Source organism: Nipponia nippon, unplaced genomic scaffold, assembly GCF_047370975.1.
Source record: "Nipponia nippon isolate SJK-2023a ecotype South Korea unplaced genomic scaffold, ASM4737097v1 scaffold_9, whole genome shotgun sequence".
NCBI lineage: Eukaryota > Metazoa > Chordata > Aves > Pelecaniformes > Threskiornithidae > Nipponia > Nipponia nippon.
Window position 1 is genome coordinate 17552982 of NW_028262413.1, and position 12431 is coordinate 17565412.

Sequence of the window (12431 nt, forward strand, 5' to 3'; positions counted from 1 at the left end):
GCGGCGGCTCCTCCCGGCGGCGGCTCCTCCCGGCGGTGGCGGCGGCTCCGCCCCGGGGCGGTGGCGGCTCCTCCCGGCGGTGCCGGCGGCTCCTCCCCGGGGCGGTGGCGGCTCCTCCCGCTGGTGGCGGCGGCTCCTCCCCGGGGCGGTGCGGGCAGCGGGCTCCAGACTCCGGAAGCGGGCGGTGCTGCCTGCCGAGCCGTTTCCTGCCCGGGACGCGGCGGAGCCGGAGCGGAGTGGAAGGGAGGCTGAGCGGAGCCATGACTCACCAGACCGGCATCCACGGTAAGCGGTGGCCGCCGAGCCGCTGGTCCCCTCCCGCCCCTTCCCGCGGGGTGCCCGCAGCCCCCGCTGCCGTGCTGGGCTCGGCGGGGGTCAGACCCCCACCCCCCGGGCTGCTCCTCCGCACCCCCATCGGGAGGCACCTAGCGGGGACGCGCCCCGAGCATCCTCCGGCCCCGCCGCGGCAGGCTGCCGGGCGGTGTCGGTGTCGCGGTAGCGATGATGAGGGCGATAAGATGAAGGTTCTTGAAGCAGCTGGCAGGTTTTCCTGCGAGCAGCCGGGGGGAGGGTGCGCTGAGCCAGGCTCAGAGCATTTGGGGGCTCTTAGGAGGTGAAGGAGGGGGTCTGGCTCCGGGGATGCTGCCGGTGAGGGGCTCTCCTGCATCCTTTGTCTGGGCTGATGCTCAATAAACTGCCGTGACACCGCTCGTAAAGACGCCTTCTGCTGCGGCAGCACCATAATCCACGCAGATCTGCTTCGCCGCAGCCCCCCATCAGCCCCGGCCACATTCCTCCTGCCGTGATGCTCGGCCCCCAGTGCTGCGCCTCTTCCCAGGGGGGTTGCAGGGAGCCTGAATAAATTCCTGCCCGACCATTGCTCTTGTATCTGGGGGGGAAGCTCCCTGCTTTCTCCGCTCATTCCCTACAGGACGCGGCCAGCACCCTGAGACGACAGGTTTTGCATTTATGGGTGCGTTGGTGCACGACTGTGCGTCCTCACGGTATTTCCGTCCTGCTCCCTGCTGGCCAACGCAATTAACAGTATTAATCAGGAGTAGAGGCGCTGCATAATTTATGTAACCGAATCAATATGCAAGCAGGGATGTGAGAGCAGGTGCCCCTGAAGCCCTGCTCCGTGCCAGCCGGGTGTGAATCCAGCGCCGCTGCATGCCCCAGGAGCGGACCTGAGACGTTGGCCTCGTAACTCCCTTCCTCACAGCCAGCACCTTTGCACAAGGGTGTTGAATTTGTGGCTGCTGTTCCGTTGTGGCCTGAGCATCTTTGTTGCTTGAGTGCACGGTCAAGAGCATCCTGCCCTTTTAGATGCTCCTGGAGGAGCTGTAGTTGAGAAGCGGTTAGTGATGGTACTTAGATGTTTCCCCTGCTTTGCGTGGGAGCGCTGGTAGCAGACAACATTTGAGTTCAGATTCGTTGCTTCTAGTTTAAGCTGAGACACTGAAGTTCAGGCTCTAGTTGAATGTTCCCTCTACTGTAAAAAAACAAACAAACAAAAATCAGTGGGGTGGACCCCAGTGCCCACTTGAACTCTCGATGTGCCGGCCCTGCTCTGCAGAACTCTCCCGTGGGGTTCGGTGCAGGCAAGGCCTGTTGCACTGCCTGCGCCCCAAGAGGTTGCTGCCTGTTGCTTGCTGCTGTGCCCGTCTGCTTCTATGCTGCTGATGCCGTCCTCCCTGGCACCCCCGTGGCTGCCGAGGGGATGCGCTGGCCTGGCAAAGCTGTTGAGCTGCTCTCCAAGAGTGCTGACCTTCGCTGACCTTGGTTGCCCACCGCTTGGCAAACCCTGAGAGTTGCCGCAAGTTATCGTTGCCCGTAGGACGTAACGTGCTCCGTCAGCAGCGCTCTGCTGGAAAGGGGAAGGGACTCGGACTTCCTCCGAGGAGCTGCAGCCAGTGCAGGGTGGGGATAGACCCAACGGCTCTGCCCAGGCAGCAGATCCCCAAGCCGGCGGTGGTGTAAAAACCTGCCCGTGGTTATGAAAAATAACTTGCCTTGGGTGGCCTTGCTCTCCCAGCATCTTGGACATCTCTGGGTGGCTCCTCTGGGTCTGCTCCTCCGTCCCCTGCTGCGCGGTCCCTCTTCCAGGAAGCGGCTGCTTCCTCTCTGAATGCAAATCTGCCCCTCCAACACCTGCGATGCTGAACTGGGGTGTTCTGGGCTTTAAGGGAACCACACTGGGGGCGTTTTGGGGTATTTCAGTCCTCCCCACCCTGGCATGGTGATCAAATTAATTCTTTTGCTTGGCAGACAGCAGATTTGATATCGGATAAGGAGCAGCAATCCTGCTGCTACCTTCATCCCCTCTGCTGGGATGCTGAGGTCTGTTGTTTGCTGAGGAAGAGGAGGGATTTTCCACATCTTCCTGGTTTCTGGGGCCTTGTTATTTTTGTGTGTGTGCATCACTGTGTTTTTTCATGCCCATTTCTCCCTATTTGCAGGAAGGCATCTGCTCCCAGGGGAATTATGATCAGACCCACCGGCTGGCTTAGGGGAAGTTGCGGGCAAGCCGGTGAGAGATTTTGGTCACTGCTGCGGTAGATCAGCATGAGAGCAGGGTGATGTGGTGATGGGGGAGCCCCTGGAGCAGCCCCCCGCCACGATGCTACCGAGTCATCCCGGCTTTTGGGGAGAAACAGGTGGTTCCTGGCAGGGAGAGCAATGGCAGTGCTCACTCGGGGGTGCAGAGCCGTGGGTTCAGGGTGTTTCATCAGGGCAAGAGGCTAATTATTATTTTTTATTAGGTATCTGTGGCAGCTCCCTTGAAGGTGCTGGCAAGAAAACTGGGCTGCCATGGAGACTGCTGGGCTGGGGAGGTGGTTGGAAGCTATCAAGGGTTGCTGTGGGATTCTTGGGGCTGGAAACCTGCTTTTTAACTAGGAGGATTTGCCAAGTAATTTTGTAATCCTTGTTCTGCTCTGAGTGGCATTAGGTGGGGACAGCATTCACTGTTTGAGTTTAAAAGCCAGGCATGGCCACTGCGCCTTAGGAAGGCAATGCCGAACCAAGGCTTTGATGCTGATGGGAGGTCACCCAGTTGCCGCTGGGTGTTCTTTCGTGACCTCTGGGTAAAGAGAAAAAGTCTCTTAAAGGGGATTTCGTTTTCATCTAGAAAGTAAAGAAATCAAGTGCATGTTGTTTCTTCAAACAAAAAAATAATTTGGTGCCGGCTCTTTCTGGGGGAGTTGGCAAGACATGGGGATAGGGAAGGACCTTTGCTCCTGTCCGTGGCTGAGCCTCTGCTTTGCTCCAGGACTGGATCTTGCACTGGGAAAGCATCTGGTAGGAACGGCCATTTGCTTCAGGAGAAGCATACCCATGATGTGTGCAGGCAGGAATGATGTCAGGTGGGAAAAAAGGAGTGTGGGGGGGACCTGGTTGCTGCTGGATCTGCAAAGGTCTCCTTCGAAAGCAGACAGCTTTCTGGCTCTTCAGCAAGAAGAAAGACGGAGAAGAAAGAAGGAGCTTCTCTCCCCATCCACCATTTCTTGGCCCCTCTCTTCCCGCTGTGCTGGGAGGCAGTGCTGGCTCCCAAGGTGCCTGGCCACCTGAATTCAGGGGCAGCTTCATGGCTGGGATGCCAGGGGTAACCCCCTCACTGGGGATGCATCACACTGTGCCATCAGTGGAGGATGAGGAGGAGGAGAAGGGATCGCTGGTCCGTGGCCCCTGGTGTCCATGGGGGACAGAGGGCACTGGGCTGCTGCAAAGATGGTTTTGAGGAGCTGGTCCCTGCTTATGGGCTCTTTTCTGGGGCCAGCACCCAACTCAGAGGTTGACACCTCACTTGAGGTGATGGCCCACGTCCTAGCTGGTGGCACGCCAGAATGACGAGAGCGGCAACGTGGATGGAAGACCAGACAAATACCCTGAGATGTCAAACCCCTTGAAGTCAAGCGTCTAAAGTCATGGGGTAGAGGAAATCCCTTGGAAAGCATGTGTCCAGAGGCTCTAAATGCAATGAGATCGCTGCCAGGATCTGTTCCTGGGTCCCTGTCCCCTGCTGATGCCCAAACCAGTGCTCCCAGTGGTGGCTTTACTGGGCAGAGTAGAGGAACAGCAACCAGCAACTTCTGCAGGCAAAGCAGGACTGTGCATGCTTGGCTCCGGGATGCTGTGTCACTGTCTGGATCCAACCAATGCTGCCTGCAGGGTGGGCGCTGCCTACCCCGGAGCAAGGGAAGGGCTGACTAACTCTGATCCAGGGTGCCAAAGCAGAGAAAAGACGGGTCCCAGGCACGCAAGTGGAAAACTGGGTGTTGAGAAGCAGGTGGCTGAAAGTCTCCAGGTGGGATTTGCAATACGGACCAGGAGTCATACATGTGAAATCCTGCAGGATACGGCCCAGGCCCATGGAAAATTGGGAGAAAAGCTTTGGTTGTGTCCTCTCTTGCTCAGATTTCCCCCCCTCTCCCTTCTTTCTATTTTCTTCTGACATCTGTAGCTTTTTCCCCGAGAAAAGATTCCCTGCCAGGACATAATTTTTTTTTTTTCCATGGTGAGAAATAAAATCCTCTTAGCACTTAAACTGGCCAGCCAAGTCCGTCAGCAGAAAAGAGCTCTGCAGCGAGTGGGTTGAGCAGGCGCTGCGTGACGGAGTTACACTGGGATAGACTGAAAAGGAGGAATTTTAGCAGCAGCAACAGCTATTTTGTGCCTGTTGCAGTTGTGCCCTTTCCTGGTCGCCCTGGCAGGAGTCAGGCAGAGCTGCCTGTGCAGCAAAGCTGCACATGGTGCAGGTGTAACCGTCTTTCATCCATCAGCATCTCGACTACTGCCTGGCCAAGCATCCCTGGAGCTTGGACAAGTTTTGCCCAGGTTTGTGGCTGGATTTTTGGCTGAGTTTCCCTGTTGCATCCCAGGCATGCTGTGCCCTGGACAGTGAAAGGGAAGCAGCCACTTGGAGTCGCATCGACTTGAAGATTATGTCCAGGGAATGAAAGATTGATGGCCAGAGGCTCAGGTTTCCCGTCGCGAGGGTGAGGTGACTTGATGTATTGAGAGAGGCATCTGTTTCAGGGAGCATGTATTATTGATCTTGGAGCTGGGTGCTGTCGTCGAGTTGTGGGGGGATTGGGAAAGATCGAATAAGCAAAAACCTGTTGCTCCCCCAACAAGCGAGTGAGAGGATGGAGGAGGGAAAGGTGCAGAGGCGGTGGCGCGGCTGTCGCCTCCATCCCCATCCCTGCGGTGCTTCCCCGGGGGTTGCGCAGGCGGCTCCGCTGGCACCCTGGCATCCCCAGGGAGAGACCGGCCTGTTGCCGTGGCTACGGCTGTCATCACTGCGTGGTGCCTCTGTTTCCCTCCAGCCTTGTTGCAGCCTGGCTCTGCTCAGATAAGCTAATTGGGGCTGTAAACATAAAAAAAAAAGTCTCGGCTTTGGGGATGGCTTTTGTGGCGGGGTGGTACCTGCAAGCACCATCTTGTTGCTCCATCTCACAGCGTTTTTGGGGAAGTGATGCTTTGAGCCTGGCACTGAAATCTCCTGGGGACCAATTCAAGCGGCTGCATTCTGGGGCAGGGCAGCTGCCTGCTCCGGCTGCAAACAGCACGTCCACTGAGTAGGTGCAAGGGTCTGGCTGCCCTGCTTGTCCCTGAGGCCTGGGGTCTTGAGGCTGTGGTCCGTGCCAGCTCGGTGCTGCTGAGAGGGGAGGCACCGCTGTGGCTTCCCACCACGAACTCCTCTTCTCTTCTGGCAGCTTGCCTGCATGGTCAGGGCCACCTGAAGGCCACTGCTGACCATACCGTTACCTGCCTGCCACACCACAAGCTGCCCAGCCTGGGTGCCCTGGTGCCGACAGCCGACTCTGCTCAGCCCTCCATCCCAAATGGGTGTCAGGTGCCGCTGAGCAGGGAGGTTTTGTGGTGCAAGGGGACCTGGGACATGCTGTTAGCAGGCTGCTAAATCCAGGTGGCTCATGAATAGGGGACAACTCATCTGCAGCCTACAAAGAGGTGGGAGAGGGAGGTGCTGCACGACTCGGTGGCTGGAGGCGATTTTTGGACTGTCATGGGAGGGTGGCTAAGGAGGCATGAGTGCTTGTGCCCACCATGTCTGCCAGGAGGGTCGATGGCAGAGAGGCCAGAAGGTTCCTCAAGATGCCACTGAGCTCACCCTGCCTCAAAGCAGCAGCATCCCGGGAGGGTTTCTGGAGATTTTTTGGGGTAGAGATGTGTGTCCTTCCTGAGCTTTGATCACCCTCATTGTGAGATTTCCCAAATGCTGAGGTGGGACCTGATGTTTCTGGCTGGAAAACCAGTACAAGTTGTTCATCTTTTTTCTTCTCTCCTCTGGGCCGACCAGCCCTGGTTCCTTTGGTTGCTCCTGCACGCTGCGCCCTCTGGCATAGGTGCCATCCATCCTGTGCCTTGCTCCTTGCACGATGTTGAGCCTGGACACGCTGTTCATGCTGTGCCTGCAGCCTTATCAGCACCGAATAATGTGGTCATGCTCTTGTTCGTGCCTTCAGGAATGACTTTGCCTGCAACAACATGAAGCAATTAACCTGAACTTGGCTTGCAACCCACCTCTTTTCTCTGGAGCTGCTGGACCCCCTGTGTCAGTGTAGCTGGTCCTTCTCCTAGTTATGTTACTTTGCTTCCTATTGAATTTCATCCTATTTCTTTTTTTTCCAGCCCGTTTCTCCAGTCTCCTGAGAGAACGGTGAATTCTCCTCCAGCACGTGCTTGCATCTACTCTAGCTTCCCACCTTACAGCTGCAGAAAGCACTATTGCAGTGGCCAGAAGTGTTCGTGGAAATGTGGACTAAACCTGGATCCACCACAGGTCCCCAGGAGACCTTGCTTGATCCAACCTCTGATACCTCCCAGAGTGAGTTATCCGTGCAGTTTTATGCCAGTGCTGTAGAGGTTCACCACCACCACGTTTCCCAAGCTGGCTTCTGACACTTGGAGACACTTAGAAAGCTGAGCTGAGACCCTTGAAGCCCACAGGTCTGTGGCTCTGCTGGAGGAAGCTAGGTTGATCTTATGCAACTTGGTCTTGGTAGATCCCTGCTGGCTGTAGCCCACCTTGGGCTTGTTTGTGGATTATTTGTTCCAGGATTTTCCGGGAACCCATGTCTAGAGGGTGAGTTGGACACGTGAGTCCCCTTCCAGTCCTCTGCTCTGTTGTTCCTCCCTTCCCCATCCAGACATGGGGATGGTCGCAGCTGGCCCCATGCGTTGGCCATGCTGACGTGTGCCCAGCATCTTCTTTCCCACCTCGCCTCATTGTCAAATGCAGAAGGAGACGAACCAGAAAAAGCTGATTTTTGTGGTTTCCCCACATGTGGGTTTTTTGGCCCTTGAGTTGGGTCCTGGAGACTTCCTGGCATGGAGATGCCTCAGGGTGGAGGTACTGCTTGCTTTCACCTCCAGGGTAAGGTCTCCTCCTTGCCTTTCTTCCAGAGCCAGCTGTGGACTTTTATATTAATATTTCAGGCATGCGAGCCATCTCGTCAAGTCTGCTGTGCCAATTAAGTCGTAATCATGCTGTAATGAAGCAGTCGCTGAGCTCATGCTGAAAACCTTCGCTAGCTTATTCCTCTCCCTCCTTGCTGGCTCTTGGCGCTGTTTCGTTAGAGACAGAAGGGGACGTCAAAGACACCCTGGTGATTTTTTTCATTTAAATGAAAATCGCTTTTTTAGTATTATTTTTTTATTATTTCAGCAGAATTAGAGCTTGGAAGCCCGCTCTGCGTTTTTTGAAAGCTCTGCCACTGTCTCCTCTGGAAAGCATCTCCCTTCTTGGCAGACTTTGTGGTATTTCCCATCGTGTGCTTGGCTCTTCCGGCAGCATCTTTGCTTCTCCCCATCCCCTTAAACCCCTCTGTACCTACACAGGTCCCAACACTTGGCTGCCACTTGTCAATCACTCAACTGTCAATCATCCCAGCTGTCGATCCAATACTTTTGGGCACTGCTAGCATTTCCAGGTGGGCTGGGGGTTGCATTTGCCCAGACTCCTGATTTTCCAGACCCCTGTGCGTCCTTGGGCTCTGGGAAGGATGGGGTCAGGCCAAAGGGATTTGCAAGCCTGTTAGTGCTGCAGAGCTTTCCTCTTTCTTCCCTGAAGCTGATGCTATAGAAACATCCAAGACCCATGTTATTCTCTCCTATTTTGTCAATGTAATAGGAATCAGTGAAGCTTAATGCTTATTAGGAGCTTTTGTCTCCTGCATGAGGTTTCCTGGGTGTATAAATGTCTCTTTTTTCTTTTTTTTTCTTTTTTTTTCTTTTTTTTTTTTCTCTCTCTCCTCCTTTTCCGCCTTGTGTGTTTGGAATAACCACAGATGCTGCCGGAAAGAAAGAGCCACTCTCAACAGGGAAAGGGGCTAAAAATATCAGAGCAGCCTTGGAGGGGAACAGCAGGAGTGGGCTGAGCTCCCAGCCGGCACTGGGAGAGGGTTAAGGTCTGCGCTGGGTACTGGGAGAGCCATATGCCTCAATGCTGATGGAAGGGAGGAGGATAGTTTGCTCGTGATGGGGGTTACCCCAGCAGACCTTCTGTGTGTCCTCCCCTAAAATGCCATTAGGGACCGGTGTGCCTTTGCTGGGGTGTCTGCGTGGCCGTACCCGCTGGGTGCTGCTAGGGTGGCATCTCTGGGTTTGTATGGGAGTGTCGCTGTTTGCAGTTTACCAGCCTGGGAACTCTTCCTCATTTGTGCCTCTTCTCTCTGTGGGAGGAGAAACCATCCGGACCTCTGATGAGGGCAGGCTTTGAGCTGGTGGGGCAGATGCATCTCAGATGTATCGCTTGGTGGGGACAAGCAGGAGTTCCCCGGAGGGCTTCCCAGGATATCCCTGTCCACCTCTGCCTGCATTGTCAGCATTTGTGTGTGGGGACAAATCCATGCCCGCTCCTTCTGCCTCGGGGCTGGGAGAGCTGCGGGCAGTGCCCCAGCCCGGGGTCTGCCTCCACGGGACAGAGGGCACCAGCGTGTGACAGAGTCATTGGCCCCATGTGTCCCTTGGGTGAGCGATGGCTAATGTCCTCCCGCAGCGATGCTGGCGGGCTGCGCTGAAGGCTGGTACCCACTGCCGGTGGGACTGAAGTGGAATGGATACGGCCCCTGCCAGCAGAGGATGGCTTCTCCGTCCACCGCACTTTTCCAGCTGGCATAGCGATGGCTTTCTTTACGAAGTGCCTTGGCTGTGGATGCTCTCGGGCTCCAGGGACCAAAGCAGGGCTCATTCCTGCTGCGGGTGCTTCAGCACAGTGATCGGTAACAGGGAGGTGGTGTGGGGGGTTGCTGACGGTGACTCTGAGCACGGATCCTGGCATGGACTAAGAGGGGCATCTGCCCAGGTCTCTAATCTTTGCAATGCCGGTTTCTTTAGTATATCTAATAAGCGCAGAGCTGCCTGTGGCTTTGAACTCACAGGACTCCCTTGCCTGCGTGGCTGCATCTAGGAAGGGGGTCAGGCGCATAATTGAAGGGGCTTTCGGGGGGAGCTGGGCTGGGAGATGCTCCTTGTTGGGGGGCTCAGCCCCTCCAAGCTGCGTCACTTGGGTATTGTCTTTGCATGTCCCGGGTGGGATGGGGAGCTGTGCACTGGTGATGCTTTCAGGGTGGGCAAATTAAGGCCTCTGACACTGGCTGCGGGCTGCCCCTTCGACATCTGCTGCCCGCTGTTGCCTCCTGGTAGGATGCTGAAGACCGGTTGCTGGTGCCTGGTGCTCGGGGGAGGGATGAGGAGGAGGGGGGCTGGGGAGGAAGGTGGCTCCCCAAAACACTTCCCAAAAGCCTTCTGCAACCAAAGCCCCGCCAGCTTCGGAGCAAAACCCTGGGGCCGTTGCCTTTCCCTTCTCCAGGGGCTCAGCTTCAAACCAGTGCTTCCAGTTTGGAGCCATGCTGGTCCCCAGCCACCTCAAGAGCAGCATCCCCACTGCGTGTCATGAGTCCAGGACATCACAGCCTGTTGGGACGTCTTCCAGCCACCCCCTGTATGCAAAGCCTGCCGCTCTGTAAAGTGAATAAACTTGTCACTTGAGCTCTCTCCGCCTGCACCGGCCAAGCCATCGTCTAAATTTGGGTGATTATGTTCACCCAGGCCAAGTATCAGGTTCTCTGGATCACATGCACTCCCAGCTGCTATTTAACTCTGACGCCTCGGGGAGACGCAGCACTTTGCTCCCAGCTGTTTGGGTTTTGTATTATTATTTTTATAATAATTTTTTTTGGCACCAAAGATTTTATTTTTTTAAATTTTTAAATTTCTATCCTGCCAAGTTGCTCCCCTCCCCGGCCACTCACCAAGCAGCCCAGCATCTGCTTTGATTGCTAAATCTGATCAGGATGTTTCTGGTTCTTTCAGCCACCACGGAATTAAGGGATTTTTTTGCCAAAGCGCGAAATGGTTCAGTTCGGCTCATCAAGGTCATCATCGAGGATGGTAAGTCCCGTTTTTAAGTGCTTTGATTTATTCCGTGTTGGTTCTCTGTTTTGCCTCTACTCCCTTCCTCTTTGCCGCTGTGGTGCCAGCTCATGTTTTTGGAAACCCAAAGGAAAATCCTGCTGGGGCTCCCTGGCACGTGGCAGCCCAGAGCTGAAATCCAAGCCCAAAATTTTGGTGTGCTGGTAGGCAGCTAATGGAGCCCTGGGGTAGCTTCAGGGGGAAGCAGTGACTTTGCTGGCGGACTGATACTGGTGTCCGGGATCAGTGGTGGACTCTGGGGGGCTGTTGCTGCCATTCCATCGAATTTTATTATGGGTGCCGTGGGACTGTGGTTGGGGACAACGCACAGCACCTTCTTCCTTGGACGTGGCATCCCATGGCAGGCAAGGAGATGCTTTGGGCAGGGGTGGGCAGGGGGGTGCTCCTTGGTGCGGGGCTCAGCATGGGGCCCTGATTGCATCCCACGAGGGATGCTACACTCTGAAACCCATCCTGTCCCAGCCCCTGCTCCTGTGCACGGGGCTGCCCCTAGCCCAGTTTGCAGGCTGGCACCGACCTGCCCACGTTTGCCCCGTGGAAAGGTGCCTTTGGGTGGCCTCTACATCTATCACCCAAGCAAGCGGAGCAAAGCACTGATTTAGCATCCCAGCAGGGAGCCTCTGTGGTATAGGTTTTCCATCGCCTCGGCCTCATACAATTGCATATGAATGACTTGTTTCTCACAGCAGCAGGGATGTTAACGCCCTGCCAAGCTGCCGTCACCACCTCCCTTGGGTGAGCCACCAGGACCATGCTTGCAAACGCTAAGGTGGACATGGTCGTAAGGAGCCTGTGGCTGTACAGACCCCGTGCTGGCCTTTGGAGGGGCTGCGAAGCCCCGTTTGGAAGAGCAGTGTGACTTGAAATACATGGGACGCATAGCAGGACCACCGCAAGTTTCGGTGGTGTTGGCTTTGTCTTCGGCAAGGTCCCCGTGTGTTGGGGTGTGACATCTGTGTTGTTTCTTCGGAGCATCTTTGGCAATGATATTGCAGTCTTGGCTCCTTTTGCTTTTAAAAAGTAGGAATCAGGTTTGCGTTAGGATAAGTCATGGATGCCCCTAAGCCTGGACTTAGGGTGCTATGGCTTTGGGTTGCGGCCAGTGACACCAGCAAGGGAGACTTTTTACCATCAATGGAAGCCACGTCCCACCATCTCCGCTCAGGCTGAATGGGATATATTTATTTATCTGTCCGATGTGTCGGCGGCAGCACCTGCTTTATGGACCAGCATCGTTCGGCAGTACTTTGTGCTTCCCAGTCTGGCTCCCCCACCTTGCCAGCTCCTTTCCCCTGGCCTGGACCAGCCATGGGCAGTTCTGGAGGAGCTTGAGTGTCTGCAGAAGCCTCTGAGATGCAGCAGAGCCTGAGGCTCCCATGGGGAGGCAGGTGGAAGGAGGAGAGCCAGGAGCATCTCTGTGCTGAAGGGCTTGGTCTGCTGGGGACAAGGTGGTGGTGGTCCCACCAGCCTGGCTCAGGGACCTCCTGTCTGCCCTCCCATGTGACTTGGGACAAGGTGCTCGGTCCCTCTGTGCCACCACTCTTTTCTGTAACACAGACAGCATCAGCCTGCTGCTATCCACCAGTGAAGAACCTTCAGGCAGTAATGAGCGGCCAGGCAGATGTCACAGCTGGACAGACACTCAAGCATACTGACCCTGGAAGGGATGTGTCCTGAGCCAGCTGGGGAAGACATGCCAGCTGCCCTGCCTGCACAGGGGACGTGGAAGAGGAGCCTCCAGCCCTGCTCGATGGTTTGCAGAGGACCTTCTGCCCTATGGGGCATTAGTCTTGGGGCATGTTGGAGCAGGCAATGGTGGGTGGAAGGAGAGGAGGATGGTGCAAGGAGCCTAATGGCAGATGCTCTGTGTCCGGGCATCCCCAGGACAGCAGCTATGGCTGAGCAACCCTTTGGGAGCTCTTTGCGCTGATGTTGCCTGTGGGGGCCTGCTGGGAGAAGCTGAGGTTGGATGG

General features: G+C 55.8%; 1 protein-coding gene across 6 annotated transcripts in view; it reads left to right on the top strand.

The window, feature by feature from the left end:
• Positions 1-12431, top strand: part of TWF2 (twinfilin actin binding protein 2) — a 28834-nt gene that overhangs the window by 3837 nt on the left and 12566 nt on the right. The window contains exons 1-4 of one of the 6 annotated variants that reach the window (XM_087744853.1): positions 153-285; positions 6655-6850; positions 9836-9967; positions 10339-10416. In XM_087744853.1, the coding sequence (XP_087600979.1) occupies positions 6778-6850; positions 9836-9967; positions 10339-10416 (283 nt within the window). In that variant the 5' untranslated portion in view covers positions 153-285; positions 6655-6777. Of the gene's footprint in view, positions 1-120; positions 286-6654; positions 6851-6875; positions 7109-9835; positions 9968-10338; positions 10417-12431 lie in introns of those variants that run through there. The other 5 variants (XM_087744852.1, XM_087744854.1, XM_087744856.1 and 2 more) reach the window with 5 other exon arrangements.